The following is an 18,705-nucleotide window of genomic DNA, read 5'->3' on the forward strand; positions in this document are numbered from 1 at the left end:
ACATACTGAACCAGCTGAAGCTTGGATGGTCTTCTAGGGTAGCCCACATAGAACAAATTGCAGCAATCAAGGCAAAATGTGACAAGGTCATGTATAGTTGTGTACAACACCATCTGATCCAGAAATGGTCCCAGTTGATAACACAAGATGCAGCTGTGCAAAGGCCCTCTTGGTCCTGACCTCTACCTGCTGTTCCAGTAGTAGCAGGAGAACCCAAGTTGCAAGCAGTACAGGGAATATGACCCTGTTCAGAGCTAAAGACAGAATATATCTGGATTTAGTAGGCCTTTGAATCTGCAGCCATTCCATCTTGTTAGGGATTCATCTGAACCTGTATTTTCCAGTCTAGGCCCTAATAATCCTCAGGTGCTAGGAAAGGACCTCCACCACAACTCCTGCTGGACCCAAGGTGATGTAAAATTGGGTATCATCTTCATATTGTCGATAGTTCACCTCATTCTAACAGCTGATTTCTCCCAGCAGCTTCATTAAATATTAAAACAGCAGCAGGGAGAGGGCTGAGCCCTGCAGCACCTTATAATAGAGCACTGCAAACTTCATTGCTCTCCCACTTTACCCAGTTAGACTAGCCACTCAGGAAAAATAACACTGTCAACAGTGCCTCTCCCAGTCCAGAAGGATACCATGGTAGATAATATCAAAGGCCACAAAGAGATCTAACAAATCCAGGAGGGTCACACCTCAGGTCACCTATTGCAGTTTCTAGCCTGTACCTAGACCTGAATCCTGACTGATAAGAGTCCAGATAATCTATTTCATCCAGGATTCTCTGTAACTGCAAGTCTACTGCCTTGGAGAGCAGATGACAGTTATCTAAAATAGCCAGGTCAAACAATGGTTTCTTGAGGAGAAGACATATCATTGCCTTTTTTAAGACAGGAAGCAAGAATCCCTGCCTTAAGAATGTATATGCTATCACCTGATCCCAGTTTCCTGTCAAGCTCTGGCCGCATTCAGGAAGAGCAGGGATTGAATCCACAGATGGCCAGACTAATAGCACCTTTTTCATCTCAGCTGGATATGGCACCTAACTCAAAACACATGTAAGCCACTTTAGCTTCCGTACACTGAGCAGATTCCTTACAATGGCCCAGGAGCAGATCTTCTGGTCTAGATTTACTTAATAGATACTGGCTTACTCTAAACAACACTACCAGGTGGTTGTCCATGAATATAATAAGAGTGGAGAAGTAGGCTTGTTTTTGCAGCCTTTATCACCATGAGTCAACTCTTACCAAGAGGTGCTGATAAGGATACTGGTTAAGATGATTAATTCTGATTTATTGGGAATTTATAGAAATCCCATCAGACACCCTGTTTATTATACAGCACCAAACTAGATGTGCCTGTCCCTGCTGCTTTAGAATGAATGCCTGGATATTTCTAGAAAGCATGGAACAGAAGAAAGAATGGCATTCACGGCCAGCCAGCTGAGATGCCAAACAGGTGCAAACAGAATCCACATCTTCACAAGGGAGAGATGCTCTCTGTCACAGGCACAGAGAGATAGCCAGACCCTCTGTTTGGTAGATGGAAACGTTTAGGGCATAAGTTACAGGACTGAGGTTGAGAAAAGAGGGGACTAACATTGTTGCCCAGAAACTGAGATTAAAGTTTTGAGTTTTCAGGGAAAAGGGAAGTTCAGCAAAATGGACTTTTGGAGGAACAAATGCTTTAGCTACTAGTTGTGAAGGAATAAGTAATAAGTCTAGGAAGGAATCTGCATTAGAATTTTTATGTTTATTTCCCTGTGCTGTGCAAGTTTGCTTTCTTTTATTTCTCTGTACTAGTTTAGTATTTTGTGTACTTCAGCCTTTTGTGAATATCTCAGATTGGGCATGAGGAAATAATTTCTCTCCTGAAATTTTGTGATTTGGAACAATGATTTGAAATTTCACTCCAATCTCTTTACAGTAAGTTCTTTTTTAGCTGTAGCAGATCATGTTGTGGTCCAGTTGGAGCAGTATACGTGGTTTTTTATTGTTTGCTTGTTTTTTGTTTTTTTGTAATTCCCCTTTAAAGTTTCCTCATGATTTGAATGGTTCTATATTTTCTTCCTACAACAGGAAATGTTGTAATATCTAAGGTTAAAAAGTTATTACAGTTTATATTCCTTATAGACTGATTTCTAGTGAGATTGGTCTGCATCCCCAGAAATGGCTGAAGCCTCTAGCCACATTTCTTGATGCTGTACAGCCAGGAGGTGGCACTGCAGGAATTACATTTTTGTTTTGTTTTTTCATTTTAATCTAACAGGTGGTGGGAGCCATCCCTCTCACACACCCCAGGTTTAAGTACTAGACACCAGGTGAGGCACCACCAAGTCGCTGCACCAAAGTGGAAGTTGCCAGAGAGTGAAGACTCAAAAGACCCAACAAGGCGGTTTGAGACCTCCAGCCTTCCATCCGCCATGCTTCACCACGTTTTCTGCTGGAGTTTTGCCTTAGCCTTATTTAATCTTATACAAACCTAATCCTAGGAAGTACTGTATCCCACCATTTTGTAGAAATCTCTTCTAAGAAAAGATGCCCAAAGTGGAAATGCAGTGGGATTTGCCCACTGTGCTGTTTGCTTTGTTTAGTTGGCTTGCATATTTATGCAATCAGATTTACATAATGGCTGTATTTGCATGATGTGGCTGACCCAATCAGCCATACCATACAGGTAAAAAAAAGCAGGAAGCCACCTGGTTGACAACCTCCCAGCCTGTTCTTTTTTCCCCTGCGGAATTAAAAAAAAAAAAAAAAAAGTGTTATATCCATAGTAGTGCAAGTAGGGTTGGTGCCACTGCAGATGGGGGAGGGGGGCATCTTTCCTCACCCACACATCCTCTGGACTATGGGAAAGGGAGCAAAAAGTAAAACAGAGAAGAGAGTTGATTCCTTGTTTGAATAGCACATGTGATTAAGGGGAGCTGGCTTACGTAAAGTTAACTCCCTGATACAGCCCCCCCCCCCCCCACTACACTGTCTGGGTCTTAACTATTTATGATATGGCACCTCCACCCCAATGCAGTTCAGCATGTCATGCAAACAAAGCTGTTTTGGTTTTTTTTGCTGCTTCAGAGTGCCTTTCAGGAGCAAAGGTGAAGAGCAGTGATGGTAACCTTACTTAGGTTAAAACAATAACACTTGCTTTATTCATATATTTATTGGTCTCTGAAGGCGGCAGGGGATGTGGTGTTTCTAAAAATATAGTAGGGAGGATTTACACAAAATAGAAGAAAGAGAAAGAAAATCACAATTTTGCCACCAAATTTGAGTTGTATGGTCCACTGGAGACAATTAAAATAGGACTAGGAGGATGGTTGCTGATAAAATTAACAGGTAAATAAGCAGAGTCACAGTCAGAAAAACTATCCCATTTTTTATTTGAATAAACTTATACAAACCATTGGAGAAGTTTACATTGTTTAGGCAGGGTGAGTGTTAGAGGTGGCCTGGCTGCAAATGTTGGGGCTTTGCTACTGATGACAACCTGCATGTTGCACTGGGTTGGAGAACCATCTAAAACAATACCAAAAGGGTATTAAATGGCCCTGTTGCCTCTGAGTAGCTGAAGTAAGTGAGCCATCATCATTTTAACATTTTCCCAGTGCCCAAAACGCAGAAGAGACAAGTACTACCTTGAGAAGGTGGGGGAGAATTACACAGATGGTTCCTTCATTCACTGCATGGGTTTGGAACTCCTTTCTAGAAGAAAGAAAAACAAGAAATGTTGCAGATGGCCCCCTCAGACCAGTGCAGGTAGCTGATTGGAGACTTGGAGGGAGCAGAAAACCATTGTTTCATTTCTTTTCGTACATGGTACTAAGCCAGGAATTTTTAAGCCATGATTTGTAGAGTATTTCCCCCCAGGAGGGGCATGTCTTTGCTTTGAATTGTTTGTGTTGTTGCTTTAAGACTCTTTGTAAGTCTCCCAGAGTTGTGCATGATTGGGCACCAGATAAATCAAATTCATAGATAGGCAGGCAAGCAGGCAGACTATAGTGGCCTTTCACACTACATGCTGATTCACAAAGGACCATAAAGAGAAGTTTAACCATAACGCAATTTAGTGTGATGTGTGAACACACCTAATGTCTAAGTGCAGCAATAATGGGGGGGGGGGAGGCTGCCATTGATTAAAACAGACTTTTCCTGCTGCAATGGTGCTACGTTTGACATGTACCCCACTGCTGCTGCATCACACTACTTGCCTTATCTCTTGCCTTGTACTCCTTGACAGTATGGGGAGCCCTGAAGATACTTTGCCAGCGTCCCAACAAACCTGCAGTTTGCCCTGTTTTCAGATTCCCAATGATACCTACAGCTCTTCTTCAGCAAAGTAAAGTGCAAAGCATTATTGCAGAGGCAAACAAAAAAAAAGATACAGGTAGTCCTCAACCTACTACCACAATTGGGACAGAATTTCCATCACTAAGTGATGCAGTCATAAAGCATGACATCACATGACCACATTGCTTAGTGACGGCAATCCCAGGCAGTCCTGGTTGCCATCATAACCCCAAGATGCGTGGCTTGTTAAGTGGGAAATGGCAGGAGTCCCAGGTAAGAAGCACAGGGGTGCTACGGGGGGGAATCTGGGAATCTGGCACAGGCCACGCATGAGTTGGGGGAGGGTGCTGTGGTGTGCGAGCTCAGGGGAAAAAATACAGTGCGGCTCAGGGGCTTACTGCAAGCTTTTTGCAGCCCCAGAGCTGCAGTGCGCCCGGAAGCCACTTTGCACCATGTGAAGCCCAGTCCCAGCAAAAAGCCCAAAGCCCCAGAGCTGCAGTGTGCCAGAAAGTCCCTTTACACCACGTGAAGCCTAGTTGGGCCAAGAAGCACGGCACAGGGAGGCTTCCTGGTGCACCATGGCTCTGGGGCTTTTGGCTTTTTGCAGTCCCTTTGTGCCATACAAAGCCAGCCCCAGCGCAGTGCAAAGCTGCCATGCCCTGGGAAGCCCCAGCCAAGCTGCAGTCACTGTCACCGTTTTGCACTCTGAGGCCCCTGCCACTCTGCTCTCCATCGCCCCAGATGACCTTCACTGTCTTCTTGCTCCCGCTGCTGACAAGGCATGTCCGCCCTGGCCCTTCACAAGGCAGCTGCTGACCATGTGAGGCCATCTGCCCAAGGTCTCGCAAGGAAATTGCCATGTGCGACCTTGGGAAGAAAGCCTTGTGCAGCCAGCAGCTGCCTTGCAAAGGGCCATCCTGGGCATGCTTGGTCAGCAATGGGAGCAAGAAAACAGCAAAGGTTAGCTAGGGCGGCAGGGGCCGCGGAGTGCAAGGGGCCAAAAGGGCATAGAGGGGGGAGATACATGGGGGGGAGTTGAAGCACCCCTGCAGTCGTAAGTGTGGGCAGGCTGCCAAGATCACATGACTGCAGGGACACTGCTACAGCCATAACTTCGGAGACCAGTTGTAAGTCACTTTGTTCAGCACCATTGTAACTTTGAACAGTCGCTGAACAAATGGTTGTAAGTCGAGGACTACCTGTAAAAAAGATAAGCAGGGAGCAAACCCCACACTCAGTAGCACTAATGATGTTACCTAGTTGGATAATGAAACGTCTGCAAGCAAACAACTAAGCTTAGAGAGCACCAAAGACTTCAACCCTGAGCTACATATATTCTCTTCTATTGAAAAGAAAAAGATTATTATAAAGTGGCTTCTGAAAATGTGCCATTATCTTAAATTTAAGCAATAATTGATGTCGGTGGGTGGCATAAAGAGTGATAATTGGTTCCTGTAAATCTTTTAAGTGCATTAGCAAGCTAGGTTCATAATGAAATATCAGGGAGCTTCACAGCACACTTTTGGCTCATACGCTAGTTGTTTTGATTCATTTATGGAGATGGGATTCATTGATATGAGCATCTTGGAACACCATTCTGAGAAGAAAGATGAAAGCATTGTTATTCCCTTTTTCTCTGTCTTCTAAAGGGAGCAAAATTAGTATGCATGTGAAGGTAAGAAAAAATCTAGAAGGAGCCCCTTGTTTTTTAAATAACAACCCTTGTTTTTAAAATAATGGTACTAATCCAGAATAAGCAATTAATAAAATGTAGTTTTACCTTTTAATCCTGTTTGGAGGGAAATTTCACTGTTTTCAGAGGAAAATACTTTGACATCTATATGAAGATCTCTGTATGCACTTTCATCATTCACTTTAATATAAAGAAAAATTGGGAAGGAAATTAAGGGGGTTACCAGCATACAACTGCTTAATTTCACTAACAGTGAACTTGATTAAAGATCTGCAATTTTTAGCTGGTTTTGTTAAGTAGTTTTCAGCTTTTACACTACTAGCCCTCCTGTTCCACAAATATGGATGGCCAAAGTCTGTTAACCAAGAGAAGCACAAAGCCATATCAGTTTGTGTAATTTTATTTTGTGGAGAGTCATAGATGACCTTGGAGAAACTGTGTGGTGACAATTACAAAAGCATGTTCTAAGCCCAGGGAATGAAGAAGAAAATTAGAAAGAATCTCAAACCGATTCTGCCTTGACTCCCCAGGGTATAAGAGGGAGGGAAGAGAAAACTCAGGCTTTCAAGATTCTGTAACTGTTGCCCATATCAGTAGAGTTCCAGTATTCTTAGATAGTCTGTTTTCTGACTTGATCTTTCTCAAAGGGCTGACCTCAGTCTTGAAAGCCTGACTGTGTTTTCTCTTCTCTCCCTCTTAAATTCCAGGGAGTTGATGGGGTTTTCCCCCCATGTTTTTATAACTGTTGTCACATAGTTTCTCCAATGTCATCTCTGTAGCTGTCCCCATATTTAGAAAAACTTGAGCACCTCTAACCACCATTGCCCCACACATATTCACCCTTTCTGCTATAAAGCAATGACTGCATATCACACTTCACAGAGGATTATGTAGAATGTATTATGGCAAGCACGTTGAGTGGACTTACTAAACTTCGCCTCAGTGTTTGTCACTTGGGATTCATGATTTGTGATTTTAGGAGGCACTTCAGAAATGTTCACTAAACAGTCATGTAATCTTGTACAAAAGTTCATATATCAAAGAAGTTTGCTTTTCTTTAGCAGAACTATGTCTCTAAATCTCTTTGAAAATACTTGTGTTTGTTATAATCATTACACAATCAGCGCACTTAATAGAAAGAATCCATCTCCCCAAAATTCAGAGAAAACCATGCTTTGAAAGCACAGTTTAAATGCTGATGGCTTCTCACACAACATTATTATGAGGGGGCTCAGAAGGAGTCACTAAAGTACAGAGGCTTTTTAAAATATATATATAAGCAAAGAAAGTACTGTATTACAAGTAAAACATTAACACACACACACAAACCAGTTTTGGTCTATTACTCCATGTGCTTTTTTTTCCCTCCAGAAATGTTTGCATCTTATACTTTGTGATTTGTACAAGCAAAAGAAAAGACTCAGAGAAGAAATACCTTTTTTGATATATCTGTAGCTACATTTCTGAACCATTATCAAATAACCAAATAATATTTAGATGCATACAAGCATACACTAGAAGAAAGAATGAGGTTTAAACTTCTCAACTTACAAGGTGGCCAATGAGCTTAAAATTACTGCTTATGAATAATTTTATTCTCCTTGATACATTCTGCAGAGTGAAAAAAATCCAGGTTTCAGTAAATGGATTTCAGCTGAAGTGCAGTTCGATTGGAAATAAGTCTCAGTGATTGCACAAGGTGGCTCATGTTAATATTTCTCCCTGCCTTACCAAGTGGATCATTATCAGGACGCTTAGAAAGTAGGAAATGTGTGTTTAAAAAGAAAGTGTTAATTTTTTTACTAGGGGAGTAAGACATTTGCCAAAGTTTATTTCTCTAGGTGGTACGGTAAGTGCAGAAAAGTGATTGATGCAGCTCTAGAAGAAGAAAATTTAAAATGTGATGAGTGGAAGTGTTTCTATTTCAGTGGAAACCCTATTTTTACCCAGTGGCATCCAGTGGATGGGGAGTCAAAATCTACAGGATGGCAGATGTGGCATTATAATCTCAACCCGCCTCTTTTGTACGTGCATTGACGTTACGTGCATGTATAAAAGGATTAGGGCTTGGCTCTACCATCTTGCAGATCTTGGCACACACGCACACATGCTGCACCCTGCCCTGATGCTAGGCTGAGCTGAGAAGTCATTAGCAATGGAAAGTGGATTTTTCTTTATTTTTTAGTAGAAGAAGTTGCTTTCCTGCCTTGGAAATAGAAACACTGAAGTGTAAGATAAGAGTTTGTAAAGGAAACTGAAACTTAGTTGCAAGCCTTGAATTCATACCTGTTTTGCTTAGATCCTTCTGATGCTTTGGTATGTTTTCTCAGTCTGTCATTCTTTTTCATGCAGCCGGCAAAGAACGTTAAAGGGTTCTTTAGTGTTTCTCAGAAAGATCATGACAAGCAGAAATATTGGGCAAAACCCCACTTTAAATTCCACAGAGACAAATGCAAAGTTCTACGTTTGGGTGGGGAAAAAAATCAAAGGATGAGTCTAAGATGAGGGGAGATCTCCTAGATAGCAGTGCATGGGGAGAAAAGGGTCTGGGTGTCCTGGTGTGTGTTCACAAGCTGAATATGAGCCAAGATGTGATGCAGTTGCAAAAAAAATAAGTGTAGTCCTAGTAAGTGCTAACAGTACCAGGATCAAAAGAAGTTGCCATTCCTCTCTATTCTGCAATGGTCAGACTGTACCTAGCATGCCAAGTCCAGTTTTGGGCACTGTATTTTAAGAAGAACACTGACAAACTGGAGTATGTCTAAATGGGAGCGACTAAGACAATAAGAGACTTGAAAGGAAAGTTTTACAAGGAACAGTTGGAGTCATTGGCTATTTCAGCCTGAACAAGAGAAGGCACTAGGGAGAATAGGATAGCTGTCTTTAATAGTTCTTCATCTGCAGGATTGTTACAAAGAAGCCAGGCTAAAATCGTTGCAGAAGACAGGACAAGAAGCAATGGATTTAAATTATAAGGAAGTCGATTTTGGTTAGTTATCAGGGAAAAAAAATCCTAACAGCCACAGTTGTTCCATACTGACTGCCTTAGGAGCTGGTGAACTGGACATGTTTAAACAGAGACTGGCTGTATTGTGGGATTCCTGCCTTCGGCAGGGGGCTGAACTAAATGATCTCTAAGATCCCTTCCAGCCCTTACATTCTCTGATTCTGTGAAAAATGTCTGGCAGATTTTCTCTAGTGTAAATTCAACTGGGGGTTCCAGAAGTGGCTACATTACAATTTGCAGTACCAGTCAGCATGGCCAGTGGTGAAGAAGAAATATTATTTATTACAATTCACTACAGTTTATATGCCACTCTAATCCCAACAAGTCTCTGTGCAGTTTACAAAATAATAAAAAGATTAGTAGAAAAGAATGGAATGCAAACAGCAGCAGCAGCCAGGCTACTGAGAGAAGGAGAAGGGTCCCCCTCTTCACAAATGTATTCCCAAGGCTAGCCAGGTTTTAATGGCTTTCCAAGAAACCAGTGGGCTGGGAGCCAGTCTGATCTTGGGAGAGATGTCCAGCCATCAACTGAGAAAGGAGTGGTTTTGCAACATCTCCTGTTTGATAGTCTCCTTGTACCTCTGATTAGAAGATGGAAAAAGCATCTGAGCTTAAGAAGTATGTACCTAGTAGCAGCTGGTTCCAACATATCTCATTTTACAGAAGAAGAGGTATAAATGACTAGCAGTCAATAGCGGGCAGCGTGCTTCTTAGTATTAATCTAATTATACATTCCTTTGGCACCGTGTCCCAGATTGTGATCTCCCTTCTACAGAAATGAGTCTAGATCTGTTTCAGGAGACTTGCTGAGGGCCACTTACATTTACATATTGCTTTTTCTCTACTGTTCAAAAGTAAAAGCTGCTGAGTATTAACAATTTACAAATGGCTCTTGCTCTCTATTTAAAGACATCCCCAACATAAAAACGAAGGTCAAAACACTTGAAGGCCAGAGAAAGCTCCCCTGTTAAATATTATCAAAAGGCAGCAGTTCTGCTCAGTTTTTTAAAAATCTATCTTTATGAATAGTAATAACTTTATATGATACTGAGGAAAATAAATGGAGCATAAATGGAAAATGTATTTTACCCTTAGGTCTTGTTGTTGAGTGATTCATAAGCCATTAATTGTTTTGTACCTATCCAATGTATTTGTCACTACAAAGACTCTGGGGTACTTCTGAGTTGAACTTGGCACCTCATTACAGTAGTAGTGTAATTACACATAAATGGAAGGTGAGTGTATGTGTAAAAGGGAGGAAAAAATTAGCCATTTAAACAACAAGCCTAAATTGCTGAGGATATCACCATCCATAAGTCATCTTGTGTAATTTTTGCTTAGTGCTTAAAAACTTAATGATACTCAGGCCTTCTGCTGAATAATAACACCTTCAGAATGAAGGGAAATTAGGAAATGGAAGTTTTTCATCTATTCCTTTTGTATGTAGATTCAGTTGGGCAGTATCTCTAATAATGAAAAATTTATGAGCTTCCTAAATTATGGGGAATAAGCTGTAACAGAAGGTGTATGGTAGGATACAATTGCAGGTATGAGAAGTTTAATTCCTCTTAGAATGAAATACCAATTCTTCTGGGTCTTTTGTGAGCTCTGCAGGCAATGGAGGTGAATTTTCTGTTCTCTGGGAATCCTCTCTCTACCTTTCTATTTCTTCACTTTGGCCTTGCAACACAAGTAGAAAGATTAAGACTCTTAAATGCTGCTGTAAATTGTACTTGAGCTATAGTTTATTTTAGCCATTTTTGCTCGCTTTCTTTCTACATGCCCAGTTCAAATCCTTCACAGAAGCTTTCTGCCATTATTTCTTCAGAGAATCAGAATGGGAAGGGCCATTTGGGCCATCAAGTCCAATGCCTTGTTCAGAGTAAGAATCCAAGTTAAAGCATCCCTGACAGATAATTGTGTAGCTTCCAGAGAAGTTCATCACCTTTCTAGGTAATTGAGTTTACTGTCGGACTTCTCTTACTGTTAATCCACACTGAACTAAATTACTAATCATCATGTCATGGGATGTTTTGACAAATGCTTCACTGAAATTAAGATATGTTATGTCTGTAATATTCTCACAATCTATTAAGAAAGCTACCCACTCAAACAGTGAGACAAAGTTGGCAAGATTCATTTTTGTCCTATCACCTATTCTCCAGGATTTCTCAAAGATAAAAAGTTTGGCCATCATCTACTTCTTTCAGTACCTTATGATGCAGTTTGTTTGGCTCTGGAGGTTTAAACTCATTCAAAGTAAATAGCTTGTCCAGGCTTAATCCGTTCCTTCTAATCCTACATTTCTCAAGGCTTCTGCCTGTGCTCTTATGGGAAGAAGTTACCATCAACAATTTGTCAGCTATGGAAGATGGTCATATTGGGTCTTTCTCTGAGATGCCAGCTTATATATACAATCACTGTACTGTAGAAGACAGGTGGGAAGCTTGCAAATTAAGCTTGTAGATTAAGTCCATTCTTCCAGTCCTTCCCCTCCAGCCTAGAGAATCTCAAGGAAGACCCATCCTCATCAACCCACCAGTTCTGCTCTCTCACCAGGAAGCAGCCATTTCAAGGTGCTGGTAGTACCTTCAATTTATGCTTTCTCAGGTCTCACTTATCTCTCCCCTTTCCCTAAGATGAAAAGCTAGGTTGAGACAAAAATGTTACGAAGGCATAAGAAGATAATAGGTAATTCCACAGAGTGATTCTTAGGAGATTGAACCAGGTATCACATCAAAAAAGGCATATTTTGATACTGCCCTTCAGAGTAAATTTGTACTTTTGCAACAACTTAGACAGATGCTTTAAGGAATTGTTTTAATAACAGATTGTTTTTATAAATTATACCCTTGTCCACGGCACAAAAGACTTCTGTTTAGATCAGCATAAATAGCCAATGATTCTTACATTTCCCTCCTACTCAGAATGATGCTGGGAGAGTATGTTATTTTCAGCCAGAAAGGAGTACATGTTGAAGGACAATGTATTTTTGTACTACTACCTTTGATATAGGCAAATAGTTATATTTAGGAATGAAACTATAATGTTCACTACAGCAGATTATTAGTAAAATCCTTTTCTAAAAGATGATTCTCTATACCATTCCAAAGATTCTATACCAAATTTATTTTCCTAAAGGACTATAGAAAGTTTGCCAGCAATAAAACTGGTGCAGTCAAGTTTCTCTGCATGTTGTGGCCTAGCCATTCTAGCGTTTGAAAGAACTCTGGTTGGGAATTGTGTTGGCTGAATCCCAGACCAAGAGACAGGCAAGGTGCCATGCCACCCCAGATCCTTGCCTAAACATGTCAAACAAAGCAAACTTCATAAAGAAGTTGGCACCTTGGGACATCCTTCCTTTGCCTAAGTGTATTGTTTTTTTGAGTCAAACCAAAATCCTTCACCAAGAACAGCCAGGTGCTGTCATAAGAATAGTTTCTGCAAGCTACAGTTACCTTTTTTCTCAGTGTAATTTCAACTCTCCTTTCTCCTTCTTTCTTGTAAAAGCCCACCCATTCCCAGGGAGTTATCCGAGCTCTTTCACAAGCTGTATAAACGAATGGATTACCTTCCATAAATTTATTTTCTTTCCAATTTCAAGTTTTTCAAAGAAATTAATGTTCTTGGCAAGAAGCAGAGAGAGAGAGAGAGAAAAAAGAATGAATGGAGGAAAAGTATTAGAGACCGAGGTCCCAATTCTTATGGGATTGTGTGGGAGGTAGATAAGAATAATAGCTACAGGACAAAGAGAATAGACAACTTGTGCTGCCAAGCACTGCAAATATTTCATCTAAATCAAGAAAAATCAGTTTCCCCCCATTTTATCTTTATCTTATTTTAGTTTTTTATTTATACCATGTATCTATTGCTTTTTAATAAAATATCAAATAACTGATGCAAGCTCACTTCCATGAAGTTAGCTAAATTGCCATGCTAAAATGTCTTTGTTTATTACATCTTTGAATGAGCCATTAGCAATAAATCTCTGTTGTTGATTTGTCTTCCAGTATGGATATGAAGTGCTAAAAGATTGTCTTCACTTTCATAGAACCTATAATCTTCTTTGAAAGCCAGACTTCTTTTTAATGTAATTTTTATTGAAGAAATTTTAACTAGATAAAAAGAATAGAAATATTAGAAAAGAAACAAAGAAAATAAGGAAGAATAGTGAATAAGTAAGAAAGAAAAGAAAAAGAAAAAAGAAAAGATTATAAAGAAGGAGCTTCTGATCTTTTTGACAGCGGTTATAAATGCATTTATATTTTACCCTCTCTCTCTAAGGCAGTGTTTCTCAACCTGGGCAATTTTAAGATGCATGGACTTCAACTCTGAGAATTCCCCAGTCAGGTTGCTGGGAGTTGAAGTCCACACATCTTAAAGTTGCTAAGGTTGAGAAACACTGCTCTAAGGTTACGTCATAATTTCCTTCTTTCCATAAGCTACCCTTTCTCATTTTCAAACCCATAAATCACAAGTTCATTTTTTCTTTTTTCAGCAAAAAGTCCATAAAGGGTTTCCAGTCACTGATAAATGTAGTTGTTGATCTTTCTCTACTCAAACAAGTTAATTTTGCCATCTCTGCTAGTTCTCTCATCTTCACCAACCATTCCTCCATTGTGGCTATTTCAGAATCTGAAAGCCAGATTTTTGAGGGGCAAATAAAACATTAGGACCTTCCATGGAGGCTACTCAAGATTAATACCAATGGGTTGATCTTTATTATTTATTATTTACTTACCTACTTACTTACTCAGTCTGTAGGATTTTTTTTTTTTTTTTTGAGTAGCCCAACAACATTCCTGGAGTCACTATGTCCCCCCAAGAATTCTTGAAGGAGAGAATGTTTGAAGTGCCAGCTTTGGCTCTTTATCAGAAATAGCAGAGAAAAATGCTCTGCCTCCCTCTTGTTTACTTTCAGCCTCTTCCATGAAATGTTTTATAATTACCTCCCCCAGGCAAAGATTGATTTGAGTATCTACATCCTGTAAGACTATGTGAGATTTATAAAGACAGAGCAGCTGATTGTCCAAACAGAAGGGGAATGGGGGAAGAGTGGGGGGAATTTCCTACATAAGCTGTCTCTCCAGTTTGTAGTTTGATGGACAAAGAGTAGGATCTGTCATATCCCAGATGCTACAGGTCCACAGAGGTCCATGTTTCTTGCTCACAGGAGCAGGAAGTGATAGATTTGGACAGCAAACTGGCAGGGCAAGGATGAACAAGCACTTAATAAACAATTCAGCACTCAGTTCCTAGGGACAATATGCACTATCTTAAAAAGTATCATGTAAAATTAATATACACCCATACCAGATTGCTTTATCTGGTTATAAATACAAACTAGGGACCAGAAATATTTGGAACATAAAGGAAGTAAAGGAGCAAAAGATCACCAGTTCTCTGGGCTTCCAAATAGAAAAGGTGTTGTGTAGCAGGGATTTTTGCTGCAGTTATACTAACTCCAAATAAATAATCTGTGAGTTTTTAAATGCTTTGGATTGGCTGACTCAAGTCCACAATTTTAAGCCACTGATTTTATCATGAATATAATAGGTAAACCACACTTTTCCTTTATACCATACATACAATATAAAGTGTGAACCCTAAAGGAAAATCACCTTTATGATCCTGCTTATAATGAGGTAATATGCAACCCTCCAATTAAGTCTAGTTAGTGCTAAATGCCATTTTGATTTAATTTTGGTCATTTAATTTTGGTTCCCTTTGCATATCCATCATTTGATTGATCAGTTGGGATTTCAGGGTCATATAATGCAAATTTCCTAAACAAGGTACAGTGTATAACAGAGGAACTCTGCAAGTATAACTCTTTGCAGAATATCCCTGTGAGACCCCCTGCTTGAGAGGTGATACTAACCATCATAAAGCAGGGGTGTGCAAATTCTTTCAGGCTAAGGGACACACTTGGCAAGACACCATATTCTTCTGTAGAAGTGGAGAATGGCGTTTGAAAGGGCTTTCAGGTATTGTTGAGATAACTCTGAAAGGCCAGGAAGAGAACACAGCATGAACAAGACTTAGTGCGACTTTTTTTTCCTGTGGAATAATGTTTCCAACATAACTGCTAACATTTTCTTTAATAGTAACCATTACCATTTAAATAACTATTTACTAGTTATTTTACAGCAGGCTAGAAACCAGGAGACTCTGAGTTCTAGCCCAGCCTTAGCCACAAAGCCACTTAATGGACAGACCTTGGGCCAGTCACTCTCTCTCAGCCCTAGGAAGCAGGCAGTAGCAAACCACTTCTGAAATCTTGCCAAGAAACTGCAGGGACTTGTCCAGGCAGTCACCAGGAGTCAAAAACTGACTCAAAGGCACCAGGAAAAAAAAGTTATTTTACTAGTAAAATTCTTCTGTGGGATTACATTGCTGTGTGCTATTTTTTCCCCTTTACATACAGAATCCTTAACAAAATATCCCTAAAGCAAACCAGACCTATTATATACCACATTGTGGCTAGAATCAAAGTGGCAGTTAGAAGTTACTTCTACAAAGGTGGCTGATTTGATATAATACTAGAGCAGTGATTCCTGCTGTGAATTAGGCACTGCCAGGATCACATGGCTGGCTTTAGTTACTTAGAAGTCTGGTTTAATGAGAATAATAAGCAGCAAGATAGGACAAGCAAAAAGTAAACAGTCAGCTGCAATTTAACTTGACTTAGAAGAGAAAGCTTCTTTAAGAACCTCTGGTACCTGATTTTAGTGGGCATACTTGATTACGTTCAGATGTCAAACTGAATCATAGTTTGTTTAACCATTTTTTGCAGAAGTAAGGCCAGCTGGCTGATTTTTCACAGTATGCCAAACAATAAACCATAGTTTACAAACCACAGCAATTGGGTTCACTCAACACCACTGTTCAAATTACATTTTAGCTTAATGGGCAGAATTTTACTGCTACAACCATGTTCTTACAAGACACAGAAAAACCTGAATATATCGGGGAGAGATAATGTTGTTTTCTGACTTTCTTTTCCTGTGTGTGCTTAATATTGGCTCAGCCACAGTGGTCCAGTGGTTAAGCTGCAGAACAACATTCACTGATTTTCCTTCTGAGATTTCTTGCTCTGTTTGTGTTCCATCTACCTTTCTTTCAGCTAGGATTGAAAAGAAGCATAACCAGTTGAACTGATTGATGCTCAATTTATTTTATTAGAATGCTGGGGCTTATACAGGAATTTTTCTTCTCTTAACTTCTAACTGTCAACAAATATCTTACCTCAACAGAATTTGAGACTCTTCATAGAAAGTAAATAAAGTTTTGATGCCTTTTCTCTTTAAGAAAAGCCAGAAATGGATGAAATCACCTTGGAAAGAGTGCTTGAGGAACTGGAGACTCTGTGCTATGAGAATATGAACATTGCCATTGAGACAGAAGAAGGCCTTGGCATAGAGTATGATGAGGATGTGGTATGTGATGTATGTCGTTCACCAGAAGGAGAAGATGGCAATGAGATGGTTTTTTGTGACAAATGCAATGTCTGTGTGCATCAGGTAAGTAGCAGTTGTCTCTCTGATGGAGTATAGGGGCAGTTCCCTCAGATTCATTGACTCATAGAATTGGAAGAGTACCTTACCTTATAAAAACTGCCCAGACCAGAGCAATGATGTGAAACGAGCATTCTTGGACTCCTGCTGCTGTGTCCTATGGCATTCCTGAGGCTGAACTGCTTTACCTTACAGTTTTATCTCTGGGAAATCTTTTTGCCTAGAATTACCATATCTGGGCTGCAGAAATCCTGGCGACTACTAGATGGAACCAAAGGCAGAGTTCCTGTAGATCTGCCACAGTTAGCCTCTGCTCTGGGCAACCTCAGGAGTTGCCTAGGGGCAAGGGAGATCCAGCTTATCCTGTTTGTAGCAGCAGCCGATGATGATCATGATGATGCCTTCTTAACCGTTCAGTAGTGTCTTTGGATGTATATTCATGATATTTTTGCTGTTAATTGTGGCCAATTTACTGCTTGTCATGATATTAAGGGAATAAAGATGCCTTTAGAACAAATTCAGACATGAGAATGATATCCAGGAGTACTTATGTTGGAAAGGAAGTAGCACCTGGAATAGAAGACCACAGTTCACCATTTTTCCTCTCTTTTTAAATGTCTTTCCCCTTTTTTTACTCATAAATTGCTGAATCTAGTATCTTTTTAACCACTCCTTTACACTTCTTTATTATCATTCAGTACATATATTGCACTAAGCCATGGTCTGTTTTAAAACTTGTTGAGCAAGCCACTATAACATGAAGTCAAAATCAAACAAGCCGTTTCATGGTTTTGTGTGATCTGTAAACTTAGCCAGTGGTTGGTTGAAAATGTAATAACCTTTACTTAACAGAATAGGTCTCTGCTGTGGCTATGGAAAACAGCTTTGAAAAATATCTTGAACTGAATTCGATAGAAAAGAAAGCAGCAAAAAGTATCACTGCTATTGAGATGGTAAATAAAAAGATTTCTTACACAGTAGAAAAATCCAGATGAAAAGTCTGAGATTAAGGGAATAGGGTCATGCACTCATGGAAACTTGGGGGCAAGAAAAATGTGTTGCCCATCCTCTTATTCTCTTTCAACTCTCCTGCAGTCATTCAGGCAATTGCCTAATCAGATTTTTTGGGAATGATATTACTGTTTCAAGTGCATCATATTAGTAATGGATGGGAACACAGAATCACATATACCTAATATTTGTAAACTACATGTGGTCATTTCATTTATAAAGTACATCGTATTACAATCTTGATACACGCTCATCACATAAGTAACTAATCTTTGTCCTTGTATTTTCTTAGGCTTGCTATGGAATCCTAAAAGTTCCCACTGGAAACTGGCTTTGTCGGACTTGTGCCCTGGGAGTTCAGCCAAAGTGTTTACTCTGCCCAAAGAGAGGGGGAGCCCTGAAACCTACCCGGAGTGGAACAAAATGGGTTCATGTTAGCTGTGCCTTATGGATCCCTGAAGTACGAGACAAGTGATTTCTGCCTAAATAGAATGAATGGAATGTGGATAAAATATGTTTGAATTTGAACATGCTCGATACGGTCAAGCGCCATCCACAAATCATTCATATCATTATATTGAAGTTATTTAAGAAGATATAATATTCGAAACATTATTGTTGTTAAGCAGTTATCAGTTCAGACATTCCAAATAAATGTCTCCATGGTATGGAGTATCCCTAGAGATTTGTGTCAAATGTCAAATGTATCTTTTATGATATTCATCTTAAGGGAGAATTGATTCATTGTCTCTATCAAGACAATATGTGAAAACCAATTATTTGTATGCTTTGTGTTATGCTCAGGTTAGCATTGGATGCCCTGAAAAAATGGAACCAATTACAAAAATTTCACATATCCCAGCAAGCAGATGGGCTCTGTCATGCAGTCTTTGCAAGGAATGTACTGGAACATGTATTCAAGTAAGTAATTTAATTCTAGGAAAATCCAAGAATCAGATCATTTTCTTTTGTGCTCTACCCACTTGAAAAAATAATGACACAGCCTTCAATTTTGTATAGAAAATGTGTGTGTTTTGATTCACTGGACAGCAATATAGGTAAACAGTTTAAAAAAAAAGTCTGTCATTGTTGGCTTTTCAGAATATTTAATCAGTGCTGCTTCCTTTGTTTAGCATATTAATGTCACTGCACTTGGATTTGTTAACAACCCAGAATCAT

General features: G+C 39.8%; 1 protein-coding gene across 2 annotated transcripts in view; it reads left to right on the plus strand.

The window, feature by feature from the left end:
* JADE2 (jade family PHD finger 2) overlaps positions 1 to 18,705 on the plus strand; it is a 174,842-nt gene that overhangs the window by 114,977 nt on the left and 41,160 nt on the right. For both annotated transcript variants that reach the window (XM_007421884.4, XM_025174858.2), the window contains exons 6-8: positions 16,310 to 16,521; positions 17,819 to 17,986; positions 18,331 to 18,447. In XM_007421884.4, the coding sequence (XP_007421946.2) occupies positions 16,310 to 16,521; positions 17,819 to 17,986; positions 18,331 to 18,447 (497 nt within the window). The remainder of the gene's footprint in view (positions 1 to 16,309; positions 16,522 to 17,818; positions 17,987 to 18,330; positions 18,448 to 18,705) is intronic.

This window comes from Python bivittatus, unplaced genomic scaffold (genome assembly GCF_059951505.1).
Source record: "Python bivittatus isolate LINGU-HERP-01145 unplaced genomic scaffold, Pbiv_v1 ctg000080_np1212, whole genome shotgun sequence".
NCBI classification, from domain to species: domain Eukaryota; kingdom Metazoa; phylum Chordata; class Lepidosauria; order Squamata; family Pythonidae; genus Python; species Python bivittatus.